Source organism: Pleurodeles waltl, chromosome 5 (genome assembly GCF_031143425.1).
Source record: "Pleurodeles waltl isolate 20211129_DDA chromosome 5, aPleWal1.hap1.20221129, whole genome shotgun sequence".
In the NCBI taxonomy this organism is placed as follows: domain Eukaryota; kingdom Metazoa; phylum Chordata; class Amphibia; order Caudata; family Salamandridae; genus Pleurodeles; species Pleurodeles waltl.
In genome coordinates, this window is record NC_090444.1 from 964,673,282 (window position 1) to 964,696,574 (window position 23,293).

The 23,293-nt window shown below is 43.1% G+C and overlaps 2 protein-coding genes across 6 annotated transcripts in view; one reads left to right on the top strand and one right to left on the bottom strand.

The window, feature by feature from the left end:
* The window catches only part of ABHD12 (abhydrolase domain containing 12, lysophospholipase), a 497,414-nt gene extending 485,720 nt beyond the window's left edge, over nt 1-11,694 (bottom strand). For 2 of the 5 annotated variants that reach the window (XM_069235085.1, XM_069235086.1), the window contains exon 1: nt 11,560-11,694. The gene's annotated coding sequence lies outside the window, so the exon portion shown is untranslated. Of the gene's footprint in view, nt 1-11,501 lie in introns of all 5 variants that reach the window. The other 3 variants (XM_069235087.1, XM_069235084.1, XM_069235088.1) reach the window with 3 other exon arrangements.
* Nucleotides 11,644-23,293, top strand: part of GINS1 (GINS complex subunit 1) — a 328,575-nt gene continuing 316,925 nt past the window's right edge. The window contains exon 1 of the mRNA XM_069235089.1: nt 11,644-11,774. Within this exon, the coding sequence (XP_069091190.1) occupies nt 11,700-11,774 (75 nt within the window). The 5' untranslated portion in view covers nt 11,644-11,699. The remainder of the gene's footprint in view (nt 11,775-23,293) is intronic.

Consider the following 23,293-nt stretch of genomic DNA (forward strand, 5'->3'; position numbering starts at 1 on the left):
TCGATAAGGACTTTTAGTAAAAGTACAACTGTTTAATATAATTGGTGTGTGTGGGCCACATCTATCGTCAAAACAAAGAACATGTACCCACAGAGATATACAGAAAAGTATACTCTTGACAGACACTGCTCAGTTATGGGAAGATATATCAGGTTCAGCCCTACCTTATATGAATAATGATAACCTTACATTGCATGAGGACCGACACTCCCCGGAAAATACTTTCAAAGAAAACTGGAAAAATGTACTTTCAACACATAGACGCAATGAATAAATACAGACCACTGTATCAAGTTAACCTCTCAAATGGCAAAGTTTAAATGCATATCAACTCGGTGGTAACGCATCACAATACAATTTTAAATGCATGTGTTCCTTTGAATTAAACTAGACATGTATTTGGCTAAGTATAATGGCAGCATTTTATTTTTTAACAAGTCACAGAACGTTACTTTAGGGTTGAGAAAGCCCTTCAGCCACTACACACAAAACAGTGGGGGGTTGCTTTGGCCATCTCTGAATGGGATGAACATATATAAATCAAACACTGATAAACCTTCTAAAGAAAAAAGTCCATAGTACTTGATTTCACCCAGGAAAGGTAATTCACACCAATTAGACTTGCAAGGTGGGAACAGGCCGGCCCAGATGCCTAACAGGCTACTGCTCTTACTCATAACATAATCAATCAAAAGAAAATGGCAATTGATTACAAAGGGACAATGAAGCTGAGGTCCATAATCTTAGTCCTGTGACATTTTGGAATTACAGGAATAACACAAGACAATGCACAATGCTTCTGTGAAGCTTCCTTACTATAAAGGTTAATTTATAGATAGCTTATCATTAATGGATTTTAGGCTAGAATAGTGCACCAGTAGAAGGTCAGTGTTCCCCCATGTATAGCCTTCTTGAGGCTCACCAACTCTGTTCCAACTATGTGCCCTAAGAGAAGAGGAAGGCGAACTCCAGGGATCAAGTCCATGTTTCACAGAATCTGTCGCCCAGATTTGAACCAGCTCATATCTGTGACAAAGTCACCAAAAAGTCCACACTATGGGATAATAAATCTTAAGATGTGCATTTGAATGAAAGTTAATGACAATAATGATGACCTTATGATTCTAATGTGAAACTGTCAGTCATTTACCAAACTGTGATAAACTTTAGATACAAGAAGGGGTTTGCCTTTTTATGGTCTGGCTTGACAGTGCAGCTGTCGCCAGGCAATTATGTGGGGCTTTGCCACTATGCCCACATGTTGGAAGTCAGTACTACATGTTTTGATTGGGCGGTTGTGTGCTTTCACAAAAAAATGCTTGCCCTCTGTTATAATTTTGTTTATCTAGCTGCCTGAGCTCAAACTTTCAAGGGCATACACACACACATGCCACTGGAATGATACTAGAGAACTGGATAATTTATGTAGTTAGGGTCGAGAGTGCAAGCGCTCTGGCCCCTGTTGTAATCTCTCTGTGGGCTTCTACCACACCCACCGCACGCTCATCAGTATCATTGGTTTGTGGGCTTGCCTTTTAAAAACTGCTTGATTTAATTTGTGAAAGGCGTGCATATCTCATGCCTTTTCCAGTGTTTAGCACTCCTCGAGAGCACCATTAAGCTACTGAAAATATATGATGCTCCATGTTTTCAGCATGGTTTCTGGACTAAGTTTTCTTTTTATTTCCTACGCAGCGCGATCCCGCTCGGCAGTAGTCAAGCGCTTTGCATGACATCGAACCTGTTACATGGATAATTGCACTTTTGCTGGTTACGTGGATAATTGCACTTTTGCCGATAGGTTTGAGTGTGAGCGAACTCCTGTTTCCATTGGTGTGTCTCCTTCATGTTCTTGGCAGGCGTCGGTTCCCTTATGTGAAACTGTTTTACTTTTCAGTTTATGTGGCAAGAAAAGTCCGGTTAGGAGTTTATAACACTAATAGCTCTAACTCGGGCAAATGCGAGACCCATTGCAAGGCAAATGCTTGTTTTTCTCTGGCAGAAGCACAGATGGGAGGGGGTCAGTAATTAACCTACATGGATTTTTAGGTCTGGCTTTATCATGCAACTGTCACATTACCTTTCAACCTACACCTTCATTGTTCTACAGTTCTTTGCTTCCACACAAGTGCATATATATTTCCATGCTATTAACTTGTAATGCTTCACATTACCATGTAACTTTACTTTAAAGCCATACCTCTGGCATTGCAAATGCTTGTTTTATTGTTTCCTGCATTTCTAATTTTAGGGCTGAAGTATAACATCAGGCGATTAGCACACCTAATTAGGGAGTAACACAACAGGGGTATTGTTTTGAAAAGGATTCACTATCTAGTGGTATATTGAGTATCCTTGTTGTGTACAATATGCAAAGTACAACTACATCCAACACAATACATCTACACCACTGGAACAAGCATTCACCTATTTAGAAATAGAAAACAATCTCAAATTACTTCAGAGACTACTATTTGGGATTTTAATGATTGGAGTTTCTTGTGGATCGTTTGTTGTGGGATGAAATGGGGTGTCCCAAATGTGGTGACAGACTACAGGGTTGTCGGAGACCGCTCCGTACCTGCAGACATATCATCGCATCCGTTCTGCGCCTCAGATAAAATGCTATATAAACAGTGCCTTTATTATAAAAACTGCCTCTGTGCTACAATATCTCACTTAAAAATGCTCCTAGATGAATTATTTAGATATAGTTTGTGTACATATAATCCAGTTTTTTAATTAATGAATAGGACAACTCCGGACTGTTCAAATCCAATGTATTAATCAATAGGATTCAGGAAGTTCAAAAAATGTACAACAAATATAACAACTGTCCATCTCATAAACAACAACACTGCATATAACCCCCAAGATCACATGATTGAATCCCAACAGAAGATCCAGGAAGGGGTTAAAACCCTCCTCTTGACACAGTCCTTTAAAATAATTGCCTGGTTTTCAGGCCCAGTTCAAGCAATATCATGGTTTTTCAAATCAGCTTGTCAAATGAGAAGGTATTGTTGATGTTTCATTCTGTAATGGCAGTGTTGTAAAATAATACCTACACATAAGGAAAATTAATTATAAAACAGTCTGTGCAATCTACCAAATCACACCATGTGTACCGCCTGCTGAACCCAAGAAAACACCACAAACACAGTTGTGGATACTAGTATAAGCCACCACCTACTTGACACAGAAAGTTCAAAAAAGTACTTTAAAAACATAGAAAACGTGCACTATATATTACACTGTGTCAGGCTCCCAACCAGAATAGCTACATTCCGCTACTTACAGCAGGTTGCAAAAAAAGACTCCATAGCAACACACAAGGGAACTTCAACCTGCAAGCCCAAGTAAACAAATATTTAAATTGCTTAACCGCCATACAACATAAACTCTAGAAAAATGCAGCCTCCATTGCAGCATATTCATACCTTTTAAATATGGGACTGCTAGCATCTGTCTCCATCCGCATCTGCTCAACCCATGCGAGTCAGAATCAAGCATTGCCGGCCTTCCCGGCGTGTTTAAATAAGGAAGTGAAAGGTCATGTGACCCTTCCAGTGACTGTGGCAGCCATCTTAAAATGGTAAAAATGCCTAATTAATACCCAGAGTTTAGAGAGCGCTGTAATTACGGTAAGTTTACTGTTGTGGACCTCGATAACTTAATAAATAAAATATCCATCTAGGCCATCTGCTCAGTCCGTGTTAGTAAGATACACACGCTGCCGGTCTCCCTGATGTAAAGCATTCAAGTAGTAACATGTCACTTAACCACTGCAATGACTGTGGCGACCATCCTTAAATGTAATAATGGCCCATCTAAATACTCTCCAACACTAAATCCACTTTAACAATCCTGCTGTAGGTAGCCCCAGAGTCTACCTTATACATAGAACAGAAAGAAAAGATTAACCCAATCAATTATTCTCAGAGCATTAATAGACTGCAACCACAACAACCAATACAACTTAATGTCAGAAATGGCAGTACAGATAAAGGGACTCACAACCCTCATACCATCCATAAGAAACAAAAGGACACAGTAGGTAACCCTGAAAGGGACCATACCCTATCTAGTAGAATTGCTCGATATTGATTCAGCATCCGCAATTGCAGGCACAGAACCGTAAAAGGAGGTTAAGACCCATAACCCTCTATGTGGAATATATCACATTAACTGTTCCGTTCAAGATAGTCCATCTATGATGTTGCCAGTATTTGCCATTCGACCTGTTGATTCAGGCCCTTCTTCACTGTATCTGCAAGCCAAATCCATTGGTTCACTTTAATGGTCAACAGGCGGTCCACATTTACACATCTTTTCGAGAGTTTTATAACATCAAGTACAAACCAGTGCATATCGTTGGGGGCATGTTTCATAAGACTGTAATGTTCAACCATAGGAAAATTCACAACAAACGTATTCGTGATTGAAGTTGAATAAGGACTTCCTGAGTTATTTTACCAATGTAAATCAAAGAACATAGGCATTGAATACAATAAAAAATATTTTTAGAACCACAATTAGTGAAATGTTTCAGCTGCCGAGTTCTCTCATTTAGACTACGTTTTCACAATTCTGGTGGAAGCGCATGCACTACAGTTCCCACACAGGTAATGTCCGACCCTCAGTGTTAGCCCCCAGATGTTACTCAGTGTGCGTGGTTCTTGTTCAATGTAGGCCCTCACTAGACTGTCTCTCAAGTATTTCCCCGTTTGAGAGCAAATAATGGGTTCTCAAGTGGAATGTCAAGAGAGGCTAATAAATGCCAATTTTTTTAAATAATCTTTTTTATTCCATTTGACTCTGAGCCAAAAGTTGTAACACAAGTCATACGAGAGTGAACAGCTTTCTCTATGAACTGGATTAAGGCTTGAAACATCAGGTCTTCAGCTTCTTCTGGAATTCAAAAAGTGAGGAGGAGGTTCTTACGTATACCAGCAGGTCGTACCACGCTTTAGGAGCAATGTAGGAGAAAGTTTGATTGCCAGATCTGGTTTTTCCTACGTGTGGAATTTGTGCAAGTAGGAGCCTGGATGAGCTGAGGTGTCTGTAAGGTTTGTCAAAGCAGATGCAATTGTTGAGGTATGCTGGGCCAGTGTTATGTAGTGCCTTGAAAGTGTGAGAGTTTGAATTGTGCTTGCTTGTGAATGGAGAGCCAGTGGAGCTCCTTCAGGTGTGGTGTGATTTGAGTGCAGTATTGGAGGTAGACATTAATTGTGGCCACCGTGTTCTGAATGGTCTGCAGACGTCTCGTGCCCACCCAGGCACCATAAGCCTTCTTTCAAATTGAGGCAGCGCAGGGAGCCAACTCCTTCGCTGCCCTGCCAGCTCACCGCTAGGCTGATATTGAGCTGTGCCAATGCGGGAAAGGGGTATTCCTTCTCTACGGTCCACAGTCTATACAGAAGGGAGCATTGTTCAGTCCTGGCACATTCAGACTCTCCGGGGTGTCGGGATAGGGTTCTGGGCCCCCTCTTAGGTAGCCCAGGGGATGGGGTTCCTGAGCCAAATAGTCAGAGGAGTGGGAACCCCAAGCATGCCCACTCTCTTCGGCTTTTTTCCCCATGAGTGTTGTGTCATCCCCAGTGGGCTTTGTCCACTTGGGGGGAAATCAGGAGAAATGCAGTGGAGCCCAATGTGCTCATTGCCCGGGGCAAAGGTAAAAAGTCTTTGAATGTGGATATCTCAGGTCCCAATGGGCTGATTTTAAAGTTCTTTGACTCATTTTTCTCCAAAGGGGGCCTTAGCTACACCCGCGCTAGCGTCACTATCAGGGCCTTTCCCATCAAAAGTTTAAAGATAATTCCTCTCCTCCACCCCCATGTTGGATCCCATTGTCTGGGCTTCCTCTGTCCTTCCATTTGACAACTGATTAACAGATTCTAATTTTCTTCCCCATCCCTTAATACTCAGGAGCTGAGGGAAGCACTGTTTATTACTCCTTTTGTGTGGGGAGGCCTTTGTTCTCTCTGCTGGTGGGGGCAATGTTATTAACTTGGCCCTGCAGTGTGACAATAGGACTGGGCTCTGATTCTGAGCTATATCAAAGAAATATGAAAATTGTGGATGATCCATAAGGTGTATATATATCTGCTTGGAATCTGCATAAACAATCTTGGGGCACACTTTTCACCCCAGTTTGATATCTTCCTAGACTTTGTAGACCAGTGGGAAGCAAACTGCATTCTAAGGCAGATTTCACCCATGTACATAATAAAGTGTAGATGCAGGCAAAACAGTAAACCATGCTGAGGATACCTATGTGTGCCCACTAATAAGATAAGGCCTGTCCTAGGTCATTATCTAACCTTGCATATTACTCGCTTTCCAGGCTGCGCATGACTGTAGTCTTACACGGGCAAATCTCACACATGGGTATATGTGTGTACACGTGTTCATGTGTAGCCAGCCAAGTGTACCTACTCTTGCTGCGTTGCAGCAGCCTTACCTTAAATGGCAGACACTGGCAGTAAATATGTGCAATCTGTTTACCATGTGGTTTTCCGTGGGTGAGACGCATACAGTAAGACTCACCCACAGTAAAAAGCCCAAAAAGGTGTGATCAAAAACAAAACACCCAAACATACTAAATGGGTGTAATCCATTTGGCAACAGTCCTTCTCCCAACCAATCCTTGTTGACTCCCTTTCACCACAGACAAAATGAGAAACTAATTAAACTGAGTCTCTATCTTTGGAGTCAACCAAATTGAGTCTGTCAAAATGTCTGGGTAAGCTTAGCAGATTATCCCTGTTTAAGATATCATAGTGCCTTCAGAAGCATATAGGAGTGTGTGATCTAATTTATTTTCATCAAAGGGCCCCCACCCTTTATGGAAAGTGCTCAGTGTACTGGTTTTCTGGGTCTTCACTTTTGCTGGGGAGAAGCAAGGAACATTGACATTAAGGTTTAAGACCAAAGCTGGAAAATATGGCAAATTTGCTGTATCGGCCACATCAATGTTCAGAAAGGTCGTGATTTGGGGTCAACATCAACTAAAGTAGTAGCAGCAATAATGAATTGGGGATTAGTCACTTGCACATCTACAATAGCATTTGTCAGAAGTAGGGCGTTGTCAATATGGGAAGATTTCAAGCAGAAATCTGCTTATAGGCCAGGGTCTGCTGAACTGGTCAGATAAAAAAAAAAAAAAGGTACGGCAGACTATCGATCCCCATGATGTTGCTCTCTGCACCTAGACTGGATTTTGGTGCTAACAGACCCACCTTGTCCTTCAACCCTTTTTTGAAAAATATGAAAACTTTTCTCTTACTATAAACCGTTTCAAGATCCCTCTCTATACACATCTATATAACTAGGACTCAGTCATAAGCTGGCTGGGTGTCAGGAGGACCTTTCAGAATATGAGCTCCAATTTGTTTGACAATATTGTGGACAAACTTAGAAGTACTATTGGATTCTTTTTCAGGAAGGACAATAAGGGCTTTGTTTAGGTTTGTTTTACCCTTAAGCCCCTTAGCTTGCAACAGTTGTGGGCACCATTGAAGCTGGAATTCGTAGGAACAATGTTAAATCATCCAATGAGAGGTGGTTAGAGATAAGAACTGATGTGTTCCCTTGTCCAGAGCACTGTGGATAGTTTTGATTATACTGAGGGAAGACTAAGCCTTCCCGGTCCACCTTATGTTCAGTATCTGTAGTGAGGGGTTCTATCCTTCCAAACTTCTAGACCAACTTCTCTCAAAAAGTTTTACATTCTCACAAGTAGTACTCTAATTTCTTCAGTGATACCCTGCACCTGTGGGTGTTAAAATGTATCTTAAGTGACCCAATAGCTGGTACAGTTGTTCTAGGGCCTAGCTCAGCCATAGATTCCTAACTAATTTCTTCAGAAATACCCTGCACCTGTAGGTGTTAAAAATGTATCTTAAGTGACTCAAAAGCTGGTACTGTTGTTCTAGGGTCTAGCTCAGCCATAGATTTCCAACCATTAAGAAGGTTGGTGATCTTATATAAAGCTGTCAGTTGTTTGTCCCTTTTATCTGATTAAGTTGCAAATGACATGCTAATTGAGTCCAGGGTTATAGCAATTGCGTTATTAATTGCTTGGATAACTTGAAAAACTGGACGGACATCATTCAGCACAAAAGGCCCCTCTGCAAGTCATCAACAGGAACCTTGGAGTCACTCATACAGCTGGCAGAGAAGAATATTTAAGTATCATCAGGATCTTCTGGATCCCCTACATCCTGTAAAGCAGTGGTATTCAAACTTGTTAATGACACGCCCGCCAGTGGGAAAAAAATAAATAATCAGACCTCCCCCTCAGAATTTTTCATAAATATTCTGTTAAGTTGGCAATGTTTAAATATGTCTAGACTTATTTAAACATTGCAGTTAAGCTCTGTTACCTTTTTACAAATGTAATAAACATTTTGTCTGCTTAAAACAAAGCACTATTATTTGCATAATCTTTCATTTGGCCAAAGCCTGGAGCCCTCCTGGGATCACTTGAGGCCCCCCTAGGGGGGCCCACCCCCCCAAGACCTCTGCTGTAAAATGTCCAGCATCTTCTCAGCACCAATTCTGGATCCACTACATCCTTAATGTGTCAAGCATCTTGTCAGAAACAATCATAACTTAACTATTGTGCGTGCTGCCTGGTGTACTGTCAAGGAAAGCCAGTCGTGGGATCCATAGTCTTGCAGTCATATATAGTAACAGTTGTCAAGTAATTTTACAGATGGATCCCTCAATGATACAGTAGGAATCACCCTTGGGGTCGTATTAGAGCATATCTTAGTGACTGGCACAGCTAACAAGGCTGGACCTGGCAGGGAGGACTGCTTAAGATGAGCATCCTACTTGGCTTTCATGGTGAAACAAGCATTGGCAAAGCCAATAGGTCTCACCTTTGGGACCTATTGGCCTTGCCATTGAGAGCGATGGGGGTAAAGTAAACATGGATGAGAGAGCGCAAGACAGGCGCAGAGAAAGAAACTGCTCACAAGTCCTTCCCTCTACTTATTCTTTTTTTTTGCACTCAAAAATAGCATAAACCCCAAAAATGTGTAGCCACGCGCGCCATGTAAGGTACCGCTGTTTCCAGCCAGTGTAAGAATGCTATGAAAAGCAACTGCAATACAAAGAAAGGAGTGGGTCAGTACATTAAAACACACATATGGTTGTACACTGCCCTGCAAGCAGTCACTTCCATGATGGCATCAGAGATTGGGAAGCAGTGATGTATTCCATGACAGAGTACAGGCTGGGTGGCTCAAATCAGTTCTAAGCACCAAACGATGTAAAACTGCACAGGTAGCCAAGTTCGAGTCTCAGCATCAGCTCAACATCCTGTTGTTCTGAGAAAATCACATAAGCGCCCTGTGCTGAAACAAAAAGTTAGGAAAAAAATGAATGTAATTAATGTGTCTCTGTGCCTAAAAAGAAAAATGTAACTTAACTGGAGGTCATGTTCCAGGTCGAGTTTGGCTCAAGGGGACAGGGGCACCAAGTTCAAGGAGGGCAAACAAAATAGTACCCTAATTATACTGCGAGCAATTGACGGCCACTAATTAAGTTTAATTAATCTGTGCTTTATCCATGCTTTATTTGAAGGAGCAAAACTGACACATGCCTGTGCTGCCCTATTAAAAAGCAGCAAAGAGGGAAAATGTAGTGAACCAATTGTAAGAAATGGGCGGGCTCCAAGCCCTTTAGCATAGGCAACAGCGCTCACAGCAACAGAGCATGTGCGCTGTTATGTGAGACCTAAAAAGAATCAATGGACTTCCAAATCAGGTGGCCTGAATTAAGATTAATGTGACACTCTTGTGCTCTCTGTGTCACTTTAACCATTCTAAAGCCGACTGAAGAGTCCAATGAGGTTGAATACTGGTCTTGAGCTGCTTGTTATCTAGTTAAGGAAGGACCTGGCCTGGCAGTTCAGGCTGGACTGTTCCTGCTGGAACAAGGTCAAGAGTGATTTGCATATGGCTGGGTCCAAATTGAGATGACATTTGTGCAAAGTAACGATGGACAAGGATACCGCCGAGTAATTACCAGTAGCTGAGATTCATTCAAGCACTGTATACTTCAGTGCAGCCTGATCAAAAGCCTGCCCTTACTACAAGTACTAGAAAGCACAGAAAAAAATGAATACATATACTACTGGCACCTTACAAGCAGTAATTTGAAAACTCTGGGTAACCAGCATAGTGCAATTTATATTACTTGATCTCAAATCCCACAATCCACCACAGTTGTACTCAGAGGGCACGACATACCCATACTTTTTCAATCTGAGAAAAATAGTTCCCCTACTTTTTTTTGCAAACACAACTGTCCTGGAACAATTAATTCCGACAGCTGAAATGCTTCAGCTGAAACGTAAGGGAGTCTCCTGTGCTGTGAAACTGAGGGGAGAGGTAGACAGCTAAACAAGCCTTCTTGCCAGGGTGCCTGCTTACCTGAAAGGAATGTAAATGTGTGCAAATGGTTAACCTGCAATTGTACAAGGTGCTTGGTAGCTGGTGTTGACTGTAACAGATGGAATCACCTGACGTTTCCTGATAACATACATTTATTCGCAAGGGGATTACCAGCTGAGCTCTGAAGTCTGTGCATTTAAAGGACAATTATGTACAGTCTGGCTATTACTAAAATCTATATTTCAGAACACTTCTTTTAATCTTAAACCTTTTTGCGAATTTTGTGACAGCCTGCCTCATACTGTATGTAATGCAAGTTTAGACTAATAACACATATTTTGGGTGCTTTCTGTCAAAGACTGGGACCTCGAGGCACTAAACATTCATAAGTCACTATTATCCACTGTACCAACCAGTATTCAGTTCTGTGGCTCCCTGGTTACAGACCTCTGCGGTGCATCACAATATACGACACTGTATTTCCCACTGATTAATTCAATTGCATTTATTTTTCATTTTAAGCTGTGCCTTATTTTATTCATCGTTATCTGAAGGGGAAAACATTACAGAATATTTTGTTTTTTTCAGCCATGCCCTTGACCGTGCCCCTGCGCTCGCTTACCCACCCGCCTCCATTGGGCATAGCAAAACAACAGGGGAACCCTATAACTCTACCTTACCCAGGGTAAATATATCATGAACAAAGCATGGCAGGTAGAGACAAATTAAATCCTAAGTTATAAAACAATAAGTTTTGAAACAACAGAATACAGGTCTGTTTGTATAATTTAGGATTTAATTTGTCTCTACCTGCCACGCTCTGTTCATGATCCATTGGGCATAGCAGCACAGTTCCATTTCTTTTTTAAATGCACTTCGAGCACTGGTTGTACTGAAGACCTGCGCCATAGATACAGTGTTCCCGCTCCCATTTCCCATTGAAAATAATTCTAGGTTAACTCAGGAGGAACGTTGTTAACGTGCACTGAGAGAAAGGTTTACAAACACATGCATACCAGGTCACGGTTAGTAGCAACTGCGCTGGGATTATACACCAGGGAACATGTAATCACCTCTCCCAAACTAGGTACTCACACGAGTTTCTTTAAGCAATGTACTGGGCAGGAAGAATTTGCAGCTGCGCTCAACCCACCTCGTGCTTACTTCCGGAGGGAGGCGGGGCCGGATTGCGACCCATCGCGGTCCTATTGGCCGGGGAGGATTTGGCGCGTCATACGTTCTCCTCTGGATCGCTGTCCCGCTGTGCGCCGTCGTGAATTTCCCGGTCCCAAGATGTTCTGTGAAAAAGCGATCGAACTGATCCGCGAGCTGCAGCGTGCCTCAGACGGGCAACTGCCTGCCTTCAATGTGAGTGCGCGCGCCCTTCTCGTCACCACCCCCCCCCCCCCCCCCCCCCGTTTTCGTCACAAGCACATCTGTGGGAGGTTTGGCGCGCGTCGTGACGTAGCTTGCACCACACTTTTTTCCTTGACATATCGCTTAGCACAGGTGGAAGGCTCCTAGTTAGGGCCCCTATTCTAGATTGCTGTAGTATCTCAGGCCTCCTGCAATGTTCAGCATAACGTGCACACCTTTTAACTTAACCTAATTGCCGAATGTTTGCATGCGAGTGTAATTTCAAAGTTTCTATTCTATTTATGGCTGGCATTTGATTGTTTTATGTCGGACGATTTGAGTGATTTCCGCAAGCAGAATAAAGGAATTCTGCATGGGCGTCGGAAACATGGGCTGGGACGACTCTTGGCAGGGGCTATCTGGACCCCCGCCCATGGCGCCATCCATCTAAGGTGCGCACCAAGTCAACTGTTGTTAAGTGTGTGGGTGGTGCATACTACTATGTCCCTGCGTGTACATTTATTTATTTGTGTTTTTTTTTGTGTAGTGGGAACATCACCCAGAGATGCCAGGGCGCTTTACAATAGAGCAACGAAAAATACGTGAGAAATTCAGATGTTCATGGTAGTAGGTGACAAAACGTGTAACTACTATGGTTACTCATGGTTACGTATTTAGATGTTCCATATTCCCAACACATTACATATTTTACAAAGTTAAAGCGATTTGGGTTGTATAAAAACGTTACATAAGCGGAGAGGTCATTATTGTAACGTCTTCCCCATTCTGGGTACCTGCCAATGACTAGGCCACACATTTTGGTGTATGACGGCGTAAGATGTGGTAACGGAAACAGTTATTTGTGCTTCTCCACGGGCATTATTATATTTATCAATGCACCACTGTTGATTAGGTATTAAACATCCTTTTTTTTTTCCAATGTGATCTTTGGACAGTTTGTATGATTTTGTTGCATTGACATTTCGACTTTTCTTTGACTTATTTCTTTACATGTGACCAGTCCGACATACATGTTTTGTGAGGTAAACATCAACATGACACAGTTACTTTATTCACTTTCATTTATTATTGAGGCGAATAACTGTTTGACGGTGATTTAGATGATGATCAACTTCGTTTCATATCTATTTGCCTGAATTGATGTCGATGCTTGGCCTTGTGGGTGTGCGTTGAATGTTGCTTCTGGAACGTTCTGTTGGCCATTTTGTCTGTGATGCACTTTTTCCTTTGCTTTACACGTCGTCACAAAGTGGTTCTCTTTACCAAACCCTTTGCATATCTGTCTAGTGGCTGGACGCTTTTCTTCGTGTGGAATCAAAAATCCACATCTGAAACACAACTTCTTTTCACATGTGGACATCACTTTGTGTCCTTCAGTCTTGTTTCAAACTACTTTTCACACTTATGACTGACTCACTCTGGGCACCTCCAACCTCCATGTCAGCAGCTTGTTTTTCAGCAAGTTCCTCAGCTCTAGCAGTAAACGTCTTAGTGAAGCTTTCTTTCCATTCACAGGCTTACAGGGGTATGGAGTATAATACAACACCTACTTGTCCAGTGGATGGTGGTGCTTCAACTATTGTCATGTAATACAATCTACTTGCACATTTTTGATGCAATTCAGTGAGGTCCAAAATTATTGCAACATCTTCTTTACATTTTATATCTGAGATTAGCCTTTCTCATTATTCTAGGGCTAATGTTATTTAGAGTCTTGATTCTTGCGAGGTTCTGAGTTTGCCACCTTTCTGAAAATCTATACACACAGGCTAGATGTAGAACAGAAGTGTTAGTTCCAGGACTAGACTGCCCTAGGAGTTTGTGCACACCCACAACTTTCATGTTAATGGGTATTCACCAACTCCTCTCCAATCTCTTGTCGCAGTAGAAAAAGGTAGAAATTTACTCCTGCCAAAGGCTGGAGTAAAACTTTTTTTCAGAGGTGGGGAAATGGTGAATGTGTAAACAAAGGAGTTTCTTCATCAGAGAAAAAAAAAATTCCTCCATGAAAAAGATTAATAAGTGAATTTGCTGTTATCTAGACATTTTTGGATTGTAAATATAAGTGCATATATTTTCTCCAGCTTGCACCTGCCTAAGGTCCCATGCTGGGCTTGCAGCTCTACCTCCTCTGCCCTCCCTCCTCCCCAATCCAAAGTGATCTGGATCCCCCTTAAAATCGCTCACTCTGAGAGCCCTCGCTGGAATCCCTGTTGCAGACAAAGCCCAGAAACACTGGGATTGTCCCGCTGCTGACAAAATGGCAGTCACTCTTTGAGGATGGCACTTCTTGCCTGGGGGAGGGCTGGAGCTGCTGAGGTGATGCATTTTGTGTGGGGAGGTCAGAGGACCCTGTGGTCATCGTGTTACCCCTTCCCCACTGGCTCTTTGGTCGTGCTGGACCGAGGGCAGTGCAGCAGCACATTTAACAGTATTAATTAATGTTTGAGACTGGGTATTGCACTTCATGCCGATGTTGCAACCTGTGGCAGATTTTGAGCATGCCTCTGGGTTTAACCCTAATAGATCGAGGACATGCGCCTTCCCAAGTGTACCAGATTGCTTAGTGTCTATTTTGGGGCACCTTGGGGTAATATGAGCCCAACCTGCTTTTAAGTACATAGATGTGAGTGAATATATACTGCCATGCAATTGACCTCCGAGAAGGTAATTTGCTCACTGCACCAAGAACATTGAAGGGTGAATGTGTGGCATTGTGGCGATCCCTCTGGTTACCAATCACATTGATATATTTTTTTGCTAATTTGCCAGAAGGGTCCATTGAATTTGTTCAAACAAATGGATTCACTTATCATGGAACTGACCTGGGAGGATGGTTGTCAGAGAGACTCACGGGAAATACTCAAAAGACCCATCTCAGAGGACGGCTTAATCACACCACATGATGGCATTAAGCACACCAGATGATGAGCAATATTATTTGGGAGCACAGCTGCAATGGACTGCAGGATGGTTGGAATGGGAGAATAGAGCACAAATGGGATACTTGAAGAGGGAACCTAATCAGGGATGCTTGCCTGATAGTTCTTCTACTTAGGAGAAAGTCCAGCACGCATGGACACACAACACTCTTCTCTGTTTCTCTGAAATGCTGCATTAAAAATACTTCTAGACCTTCTTTTATGCCTCTGCTTTGCCTTTTGTTGGGCTCCTATATTGGGACCCAGCCACCTTTTACATGGCACATCAACTGTTGCAGTGGACTGAGGTTGGGATACTTACAGGTAGAGATTGCTATTGGGCTGGAGAGATCATTTCTTTGGAGACTTTTGTAGAAGAGTTATGGTCTAGTTCTGGGGCCATTTGTGAGCTAAGCATTCTTGATCTGGTCCTTTGAGTGTTTTAGGATTGTGTGTTCAACTGAACCAGTGCAACATGACCTGCTTCAACTCTCCTGACAATGACAAATTAGTAACCTGGTTTTAAAGGGCACTTAACAAGATTGTGCAAAACGATACTGATGAAGTCAAGTTACAATTGGAATTAAATATGGGGTGTGTTTGTTCAGTCTCTACACAGAGTATATGGTGTTGACTTGACATTGAGACTGGAGTCAAAATTGGAGGAAGAAGCTTCAACACCCTGTGGTATGCTGATAGTACAACCTTGATTGCGATAAGGGTAGAGGATCTCAAAGCATTGATTGTCAAGACAAGAGAAATAGCAGTGTAGCGGGTATAGAGGTAAATGTGAAAGACCAAAATAATGTCTAAAGGAATCTTATAAAGTCTCAGAATTGGCAATTATGAAATAGAGATAGTCAAAAACTTTTTTTTCTGAGGATCGCAGCTATGTTGAGATGGCAATTGGAGCGCTAAAGTCAGAACACAGCTACTACTGGGAAGAAAAGCAATGACAAGCCTGGAAAAAATGTGAAAAAAACAATAATATCTTGTTGCCAACCAAAAAAGGAATCGTTAAAACAATGGTTCTTTCTGTGACAATGTATGGATGTAAAAGCTGGAGTTAGCGCTGCTACAGACCAGGCCAGACAAGCACCTGCTCAGATCACTGTGAAGATTTCTGGCCAACTCTGTCTCATCATTACCTGCTACAGGCGCAGGTAGAGACCGACTGGGTCAGCAGCCCCCCTTCTTTTTTCCCCTGTTACTATTGAAGTTGGTCATACAAGCGAGACACAGTGACCAGAGCGGCCTTTTTTCTTGGTGCAGCTGGATGAAATGGGGAAAGCAGCCAAAAAATGACACCATACTGCCCAGTGAGAGAGCTGCGAGCCCTGGGATGGGTCCTCTGCAGAGCCAAGTTCTCCAAAACATCTTATAGGCAACAACGGCCTCCAGGGAGGCCCTGGAGACAAAAATTGATGCCCTGGGGAAAGATTTGAGTCTACTGAGAGATGATCACTGACATCTTGTGAGGAGAGTCATAATGTCCATAATGGAGTCAAAAATCCATACTTTGGAACTTCGGCCTGAAGATGCCAAAAATATATCACGCTGCAGCAACATCAGAGTGGTGGGACTACCTGAGTGAGCAGAAGGAGACATGATAGACTACCTCAAGAACTTCCTCCGAGCAGAGCTACCTCGGGAGGGCCTGTCCCCTTACTTTGCCCTGGAAAGGGCACACAGGGTGCCGGTGAGGCACCTGGCCGCGAGGGCACCACTATGACCGATTATGGCAAGGCTCATGTTCTGCAAAGACCAAGATTAAATTCTGGCCCAGGGCTGCCGCTATGGCGACCTAATGGTGGACAACAGCAGAGTGCAGATTTTTCAAGACTTCTCTTGGGAGGTCCAGAGACGTTGCTCCACATTCTTTGAGGCAAAACAAAAACGCCAGCAAATGGGCATAAAATTTGGCATGATGTTCCCGGCCTGACTCAGAATAGTGACCTCTGAGGGAACCAGATTCTTTCAATCCCCATAAGAGGTCTGGGACTGAATTTACCATCACCTGCAGCCGGGTCCCAGTGGTGCACCCTAGGACCAGCATCCTCGTTGCTTTGAACGAAAAGAAGGAGCAGCCCACGCAACCCAACAGTGCCAATGGGGGAAGCCACCCACTCAAAAAAAAGGAGACGAACAATGGAGGCAGCTGCAGCCTCTCTCAGCACCTTGGGCCCTAAGCACCTGAAGATTCTGAATCAGACATCGCCTCCTGTATATAGTGCATTTTCCAGCATTATAATGCCTCACATCACCCCAGGAATGGCAGATGACATTATTTGACTTTCTGATTTTATTTAACACTTCTTGGGGAACAGTCCTGATGGCCAGATAACTTAGATTGGACCCTGACAGGGGTCAAGCGCCGAAGCTCACATTTTCACCCCAGGGACACAATGTCTTGTACTATTGATGATTCAGGATGGGGGTGCTGGGAACGGGAGCCCATGATTGATTCCAACCTCTCCCCCCCCCAGCTCATGTATGCTTTGCAGGAATACCCCTATCTTTTGTGTTTAACAATACTTGTTTGGATGAGGGGGGAGCTTGCCCGACTTGTCCTGGGGGATGGAAGTTGGTTGGGGGTTTATAACCGGTTAAGTTGGAGACTCAAGAGTTGCATCATCTTATCTACAACCTGCTTAAGCCTCTGGGACTTTCGGAGGCTGAGGAGAGGAGGGCAGAGGGACACCATGCCCAAAAACTATTTACGTCTTGTGGATACTACAACAAAATAGAAGTTCCTCTCCTGGAATTTTCGGGAAATACATAGAATGTCTAAGAGGTGCAAAGTGCTGTCCTTGCATAGACAAGGTATCCAATTTGCATTTCTCCAAGAAACTCCTCTCCCTGCCAAAGAAGGGTTGGTGCTCTAGCGCAGGTTGCGGGGCCAGGCATACTATGCTGGCTATTCAGCCTTTGCAAGAGGTGTCCTAATATGGATAAGAGCTGGAGTTCCATTCTAATTTGTTAACCATCTAGTTGACCCTGAAGGTAGTTATGTAGTAGGTAGTAGAGGGTAGACTTGAGGAACTGGACTTGTTATTGATGAATCTATATGCCCCTAACTCTGATCACAGCCCTTTCCTATCACACCTGTCGGGCCCCCTCACACAGTACCTTACACATTCCACTCTGAAGGTGGAAGACTTTTTAACTGTGTAGCTAACCCAACTATGGATAGATCCTCTCTTCACCCCCCCCCCCCCCCCCCCCCCCCAACCGTTACTTCCAGATTCTCACTTGTGTGGAGTAGCCTGGGCCTTTGCAGAACGGCACAGAGACTGGGAATTGGTAGATTCTTGGACACTAACCCACTCACATACCCAAGATTCTTTTTTTCTTTTCTAGTCCACACGACTTGCATGCACATCTTGACACATTCTTCTGTTCCCCTGACAACCATAACTTGGTTGCCAATTCTGAATATCTGGTCTGAACGATTTCTAATCACAACCCTATACTTCTCCACTTGTGCTGGGCGTGCCCCAGGACCTCAATACCCACATGGCAACTGAAACCAGAAACATTAGAGGACCAGGTATTTAAGGAGGAAATTAGGGTCAAGATAGAGCAGTGTTTTGTAGATAATGAAGGGACAGTTCTTCCCCATAAAGGAAATAGGATGCCTTTGAAGTAATACTGAGAGGACAATAACATAGAGAAACATCAAAAACGGATGCTGCCTCAATTGATAGGTAATGGAAATATCTCACACTTTTATTAATGAACCTTCACACTGGAGCTATGAAGATGATAATTGAGGCAAAGAATATTGTGAACCTGAGAGGACAGTGCATGGCTGTATCGGTGGGTAAAAGGGGAACCTTGTTAAGGGAGGCACTGGCGGCTGAAGACTAACTCTGCCAAATGGAACCCCAATGGCTGGGAGACTAGACCTTCCAGCAAACCCTTCTTCACAAAAAAGAAGAGGTGGCAGTCAAAGTTTAGAGGCTCCGTTGTTTTGATTACAAGGGCTATATGGAGCGCACACATGGAGACCGACCGCAGTGGTCCGCTGTTGGCCTGGTTGGCCAACCCTGTGAAATGGGGCTCACCTATCCTGGAAATCAAAGTGGAGGGGGGAGGCCAAGAGTACAGCCAGAAAGAGATTAATGACTGCTTTCTCCGGTACTATACGAAGTTCTATGAGAGCACAGGTTGCTGTAATGCGGATACAGTATGAGCTTACATAGCTCCACTGGCTCTCCCTCATCTCACTGCAGAAGAGGCTAAGGGACTCGGGTAGATGTCACCCAGCAGGAGATTAAAAGTAGCCATTAAGGCAATGGCTCGGGGCCGGACACCGGGGACTGATGGGTTCCCGGTTGAGCTATATGTAATTTACATAGACCTACTGGCTTCCAAACTAGAAAAGCTGTACAACGAAGCCCGATGTTCAGGCTGCCTATCTGAAGCCGGGGAAGCCCCCAGTAGCTTTAAGGCGTACCAGCCGCTCTGAAAGTTCAATGTAGATTATAAGATTCTCAGCAGAATCCTTGCAACCTGACTGCTCCCGTACGTGACCAGACTTATCCACCCTGACCAGGCCAGCTTCATTCCTGGTCAAAACACAGCCCTCAATATTAGAAGCCTTCTGTCAACACTAGAACAAAGTCCTCAACTGAGAAAATGCAGCGTTTTTTTCTTCTTTTTTTGCTGTTCCTATTGAGAAGGCCTTCGACAGCCTGGAATGGGGCTACTTGTAAGAGGTGATCGCGCAGATGCTGCTGGGGAACGGGTTTATAGCCTGGACCAGATTGCTTTATATGGACCCAACTGCCAGGGTTCGGACGAGCAAAGAAATATCAAGCAGTCACCACGTGGGGGTGAGTAACACACCAGGGGTGCCCGCTGTCGCCCTTGATTTTTGCCCTAGCCATGGAATCCCGGGCGTGAGCGGACTGAGCGTTGATGAACATTGGCACAGGGTAGCTCTCTATGTGGTTGATTTACTGATCTTTCTGAGGGACACACAGCCCTCCGCAGGGACACTTTCTCCTACACAGGACAGTCAGTGATGTAACAAAGGCCGGGGAGGGGCTGTTCTCCAAGGGGCCCCCTCAGCACAGTACAGTGTGCACGGACAGAAGGCATCTGTCAGGGCCCAGGGGGGAGGGGACCTCTCTGGGTACTTTGCAGGAGAGCCCCCTCAAGTTTCGTTACGCCGCTTGGTGGTCACAGTGACAATTCGGAAACATTGGCAAACTGGACCTGCTGAACCTCAGGTCCACGGAAGCTGCTGCTACATTGCCCTTTCCTCTGGCACTATTAAGGTTGTAAACCTGTTTATATTGAGCCTTTGGGGCTGACCTTCTAAACCCTCTGGAGATGCTGAGGAGCAGTTGGGAGGGAGACCTAGAGACTCCGATTACGGAGGTGGTCTGGGCCTCCAGTCTGGACAGAACCCTCCAAGTGTGTAGAAATGCTCACTTTAAACTTAAATATAATATAAAAAAATATATTTTACATAGGGCATATTTGACCCGGAACGTGTTAAGCATTATTTTCAGGTAGCGGATGCAGCCTGCCCCAGATGGGGTGAGCTGGAGTTCTAAGTGAAAATAAGAATATTTCTGATTAATCAACAGTTTACTGGAGTTCCTTACAGCCATTACTCAACACTCCTTGAAAAAGCCCCCTCTTGGCGTGCCAAGAGGGGGCAACACGCTTGTTGGCTATCTTCTGTTAACACTGTGGTTTTGACTTCAGATATTTACAGACGTGAAATAGATCTTAAAAAATCTTTTGCACCAATCTAGAACTCTGGACTCTTTAAATGTATAGGGATTACTAAAAGACGTACCATATATTAATTCAGCTCTGTCCTCCACCTCCTAGTGTGCTATAATTATTTATATTTGCTTGTATTGTTGTCAGTGTAAATACTTAATGTGCAAGGCATTAAACTTAACCATACCTTTTTAAAATAGTATAGTCTTTTATGCACAATAATTTAGATAGTGTGAACTAATGTGGCCATCCTTTATATGCGAAAGTCATTGAGTTCATATCAGGATAGAGCCATAGCCAATTATTTGTGTTGCATGCAGCTAGGTCTTATGGCTGAGTGTACAGGTACACCCACCTTAGGAACTTGCATTGGACTACATATTCATCAGAGATTCAAATCTGGTCGGTTAACACAGTCTTACAGTTCTACGGTTGATTAACTGAGTAGGTTAATAAGTTGAGTACTGTTAAGTAAAATAAATATCCCCTTCTCAGCACCAAGGTTCCCAGTGTTGAACTTTCGTTCATAGGCGAGTATTTATTTTCATTATGATATGTGAACATTATGCGGTTTGTGTAGATGAACACGTGGAAAGTGCAGCAACAGTAAAGCATTTACACTTAGTTAAATGCAGTTTCCCCCCCATAAATTGGTAATTGAACTGAGTGAATCATAAACAAGGTGGAGTTAAGTTTTGTGGTGTGTTAGGTTGTTAAGAGTGCCATTTTCTTTGCACTAGTCAAATGTGTTGCATTAGACTTAAGACTCAAATAATAGTCGAGAGGTCCTGTTGATTAAAGCCAAAAAACTTTTTCATTTAGTGTTTAAAAGGAACTGAACATTTTCCCATTTCTGAAGAAAACGTAACTACAGTTGAGAGTCTACTGGCAGAATTTCCTCCACTATATTTTTTGTTTGGTGCAGGAAATTTAACTAGAATACTACTCCATATTTAGAGTTTGCATTAGGCATTGTTGGATTTTCAGTTCACTTCATACTCTAAATTAAGTCATAAGAGGCTCTCACAAAAAGGGGTTTATTCAAGCTGTGATCTCAAGTAAGCCCATATTTAACCCATCTTCGCCTTGTTTTAACAATGACTAATTTTCAAATAAATACTCAAAGTGAGCAGCCGGAGACTGGATAGGCATCTGCTTCAGTGCTCGGTCAGTGTTGGTTCTTAGAGGGAGCATGACTGTCTAGCAATGGACACCTCCTGTGTTGGGTGAGGATGCAGCTTTTGTGGGGCACAGTTTCTATTACAGAACACAGCAAGGCTGCCAAACAATCAGGGCAATTGGAATTATGAGGCATTGGAAGACCAAATGGTGAGAGGGAGGGTTGAACAAGTTTTGCAGCAAGAAAAACAACACAGCCAATTCTGTGGCAGCATCATTTTGCTATTTTAACACACATTTAACCTGTCTGGGGAATGTTTATCCTCAGTCCTCTATCTATGTACAGTATAACACCTGAGAAACTGCCACCTGAAAGGTGAACCTTTACAAAGGGTCTCACACTGAGCTACGTGTGGCACTTTTTAAAATTACTTTGAACGGTTGAGTTAGAAACAATTATTTAGTTGAAACCCGGAGTTCTGCAGCAAGCAGTGGATTATGTGGCAAATGGTGAAAATCCATAATTAAGCAGAAATTCACTGGCCTCTAAATCAGTTAATTGCAGTGCCCCTGCTTACAGTGAGAGTCTGTAGTGTATACTCATCTCGGAGAGTTAACCTCTGACTCAGCTACCTAGACGTTAGCAAAGCATCAGAGTGGTGGCTGGCTACAGCACTGCAAGCTCCTATTGGTCAGTGACAGGACCCAAGAACTAGCTCTTGATAGGTAGTCTCACTTCTCTGTGCTTTCTGCTTAGGTTAACTCTGCACTTGTGACAGTTTTGTGATCATGTGCGGTCTCTGGCAGGCTGTCTCAAACCTAATACACTGAGATTGCATGGACCAGCCCAGCAGCATGAGTCATTCTGTGTGACCTAGCATTTTAAATATTCAAATATATTGCTCAGGAAAAAGACATGTGGTTAGTAGCATATTTTGTATTCTTTATGCTGTATACACATAGTGATTTGACTTGGTTTGCGCACACCGACATAGTCCATAATACAGATCTGCTGGAGCTTTTCCATCCTTTGCAGGAATCAATGCTCATCGAGGCTGGCGGATCTTTGGACCCTGCTACAGGGTGTGATAGAACTATACAACTCAATTTCAGTACAGACTAATAAAATTAAACAGTATGACCCATTTTGCCATACAGGGAAAGCTCCAGTCAGGAATAAAGTTAAGGGATTTATTAAATACTCAAGCTCAAAGTCATGTAGACAACTTTAAAGACAAAATTATAAAGATACAGAATCACCAGGGGTTGCCCAAAGCGACGAAATAGGTTCAGGCAGACTAACATTAATAAAACTAAGCATTCAAAAAGAAAAGTGCATTATGATAACAATATTATTTGTGATTCAAAAATCGAACAATGCTGAGACTAAGCAAGCATCAGTCAGTTTCAAATCATCAAAGTTATAATTTCAGTTGAGAAAATGGAAAACCCTACCATAGCCAAATTAAGGATTCGCATGTGTGGGGCGGAACACATGCAGACTAAAAGGGCAAAAAAAAAATTGGAAACAAGTAATCAAGGGCAATAAGGTACTGACTAAGTTGGGCAAAAGGTCTCCAAGAGGCACGGCATTTAGGGATTCTTCATCAGCAAGGGTTCTGGAAATCCGGAGATCTGACCAAAATCGAACTGGTCAAAGACATATTAAAGTTCATAAAAACAATCTGATTTGCTCTGAAAGACAGCCATACTACTTTGAAGGGGCAC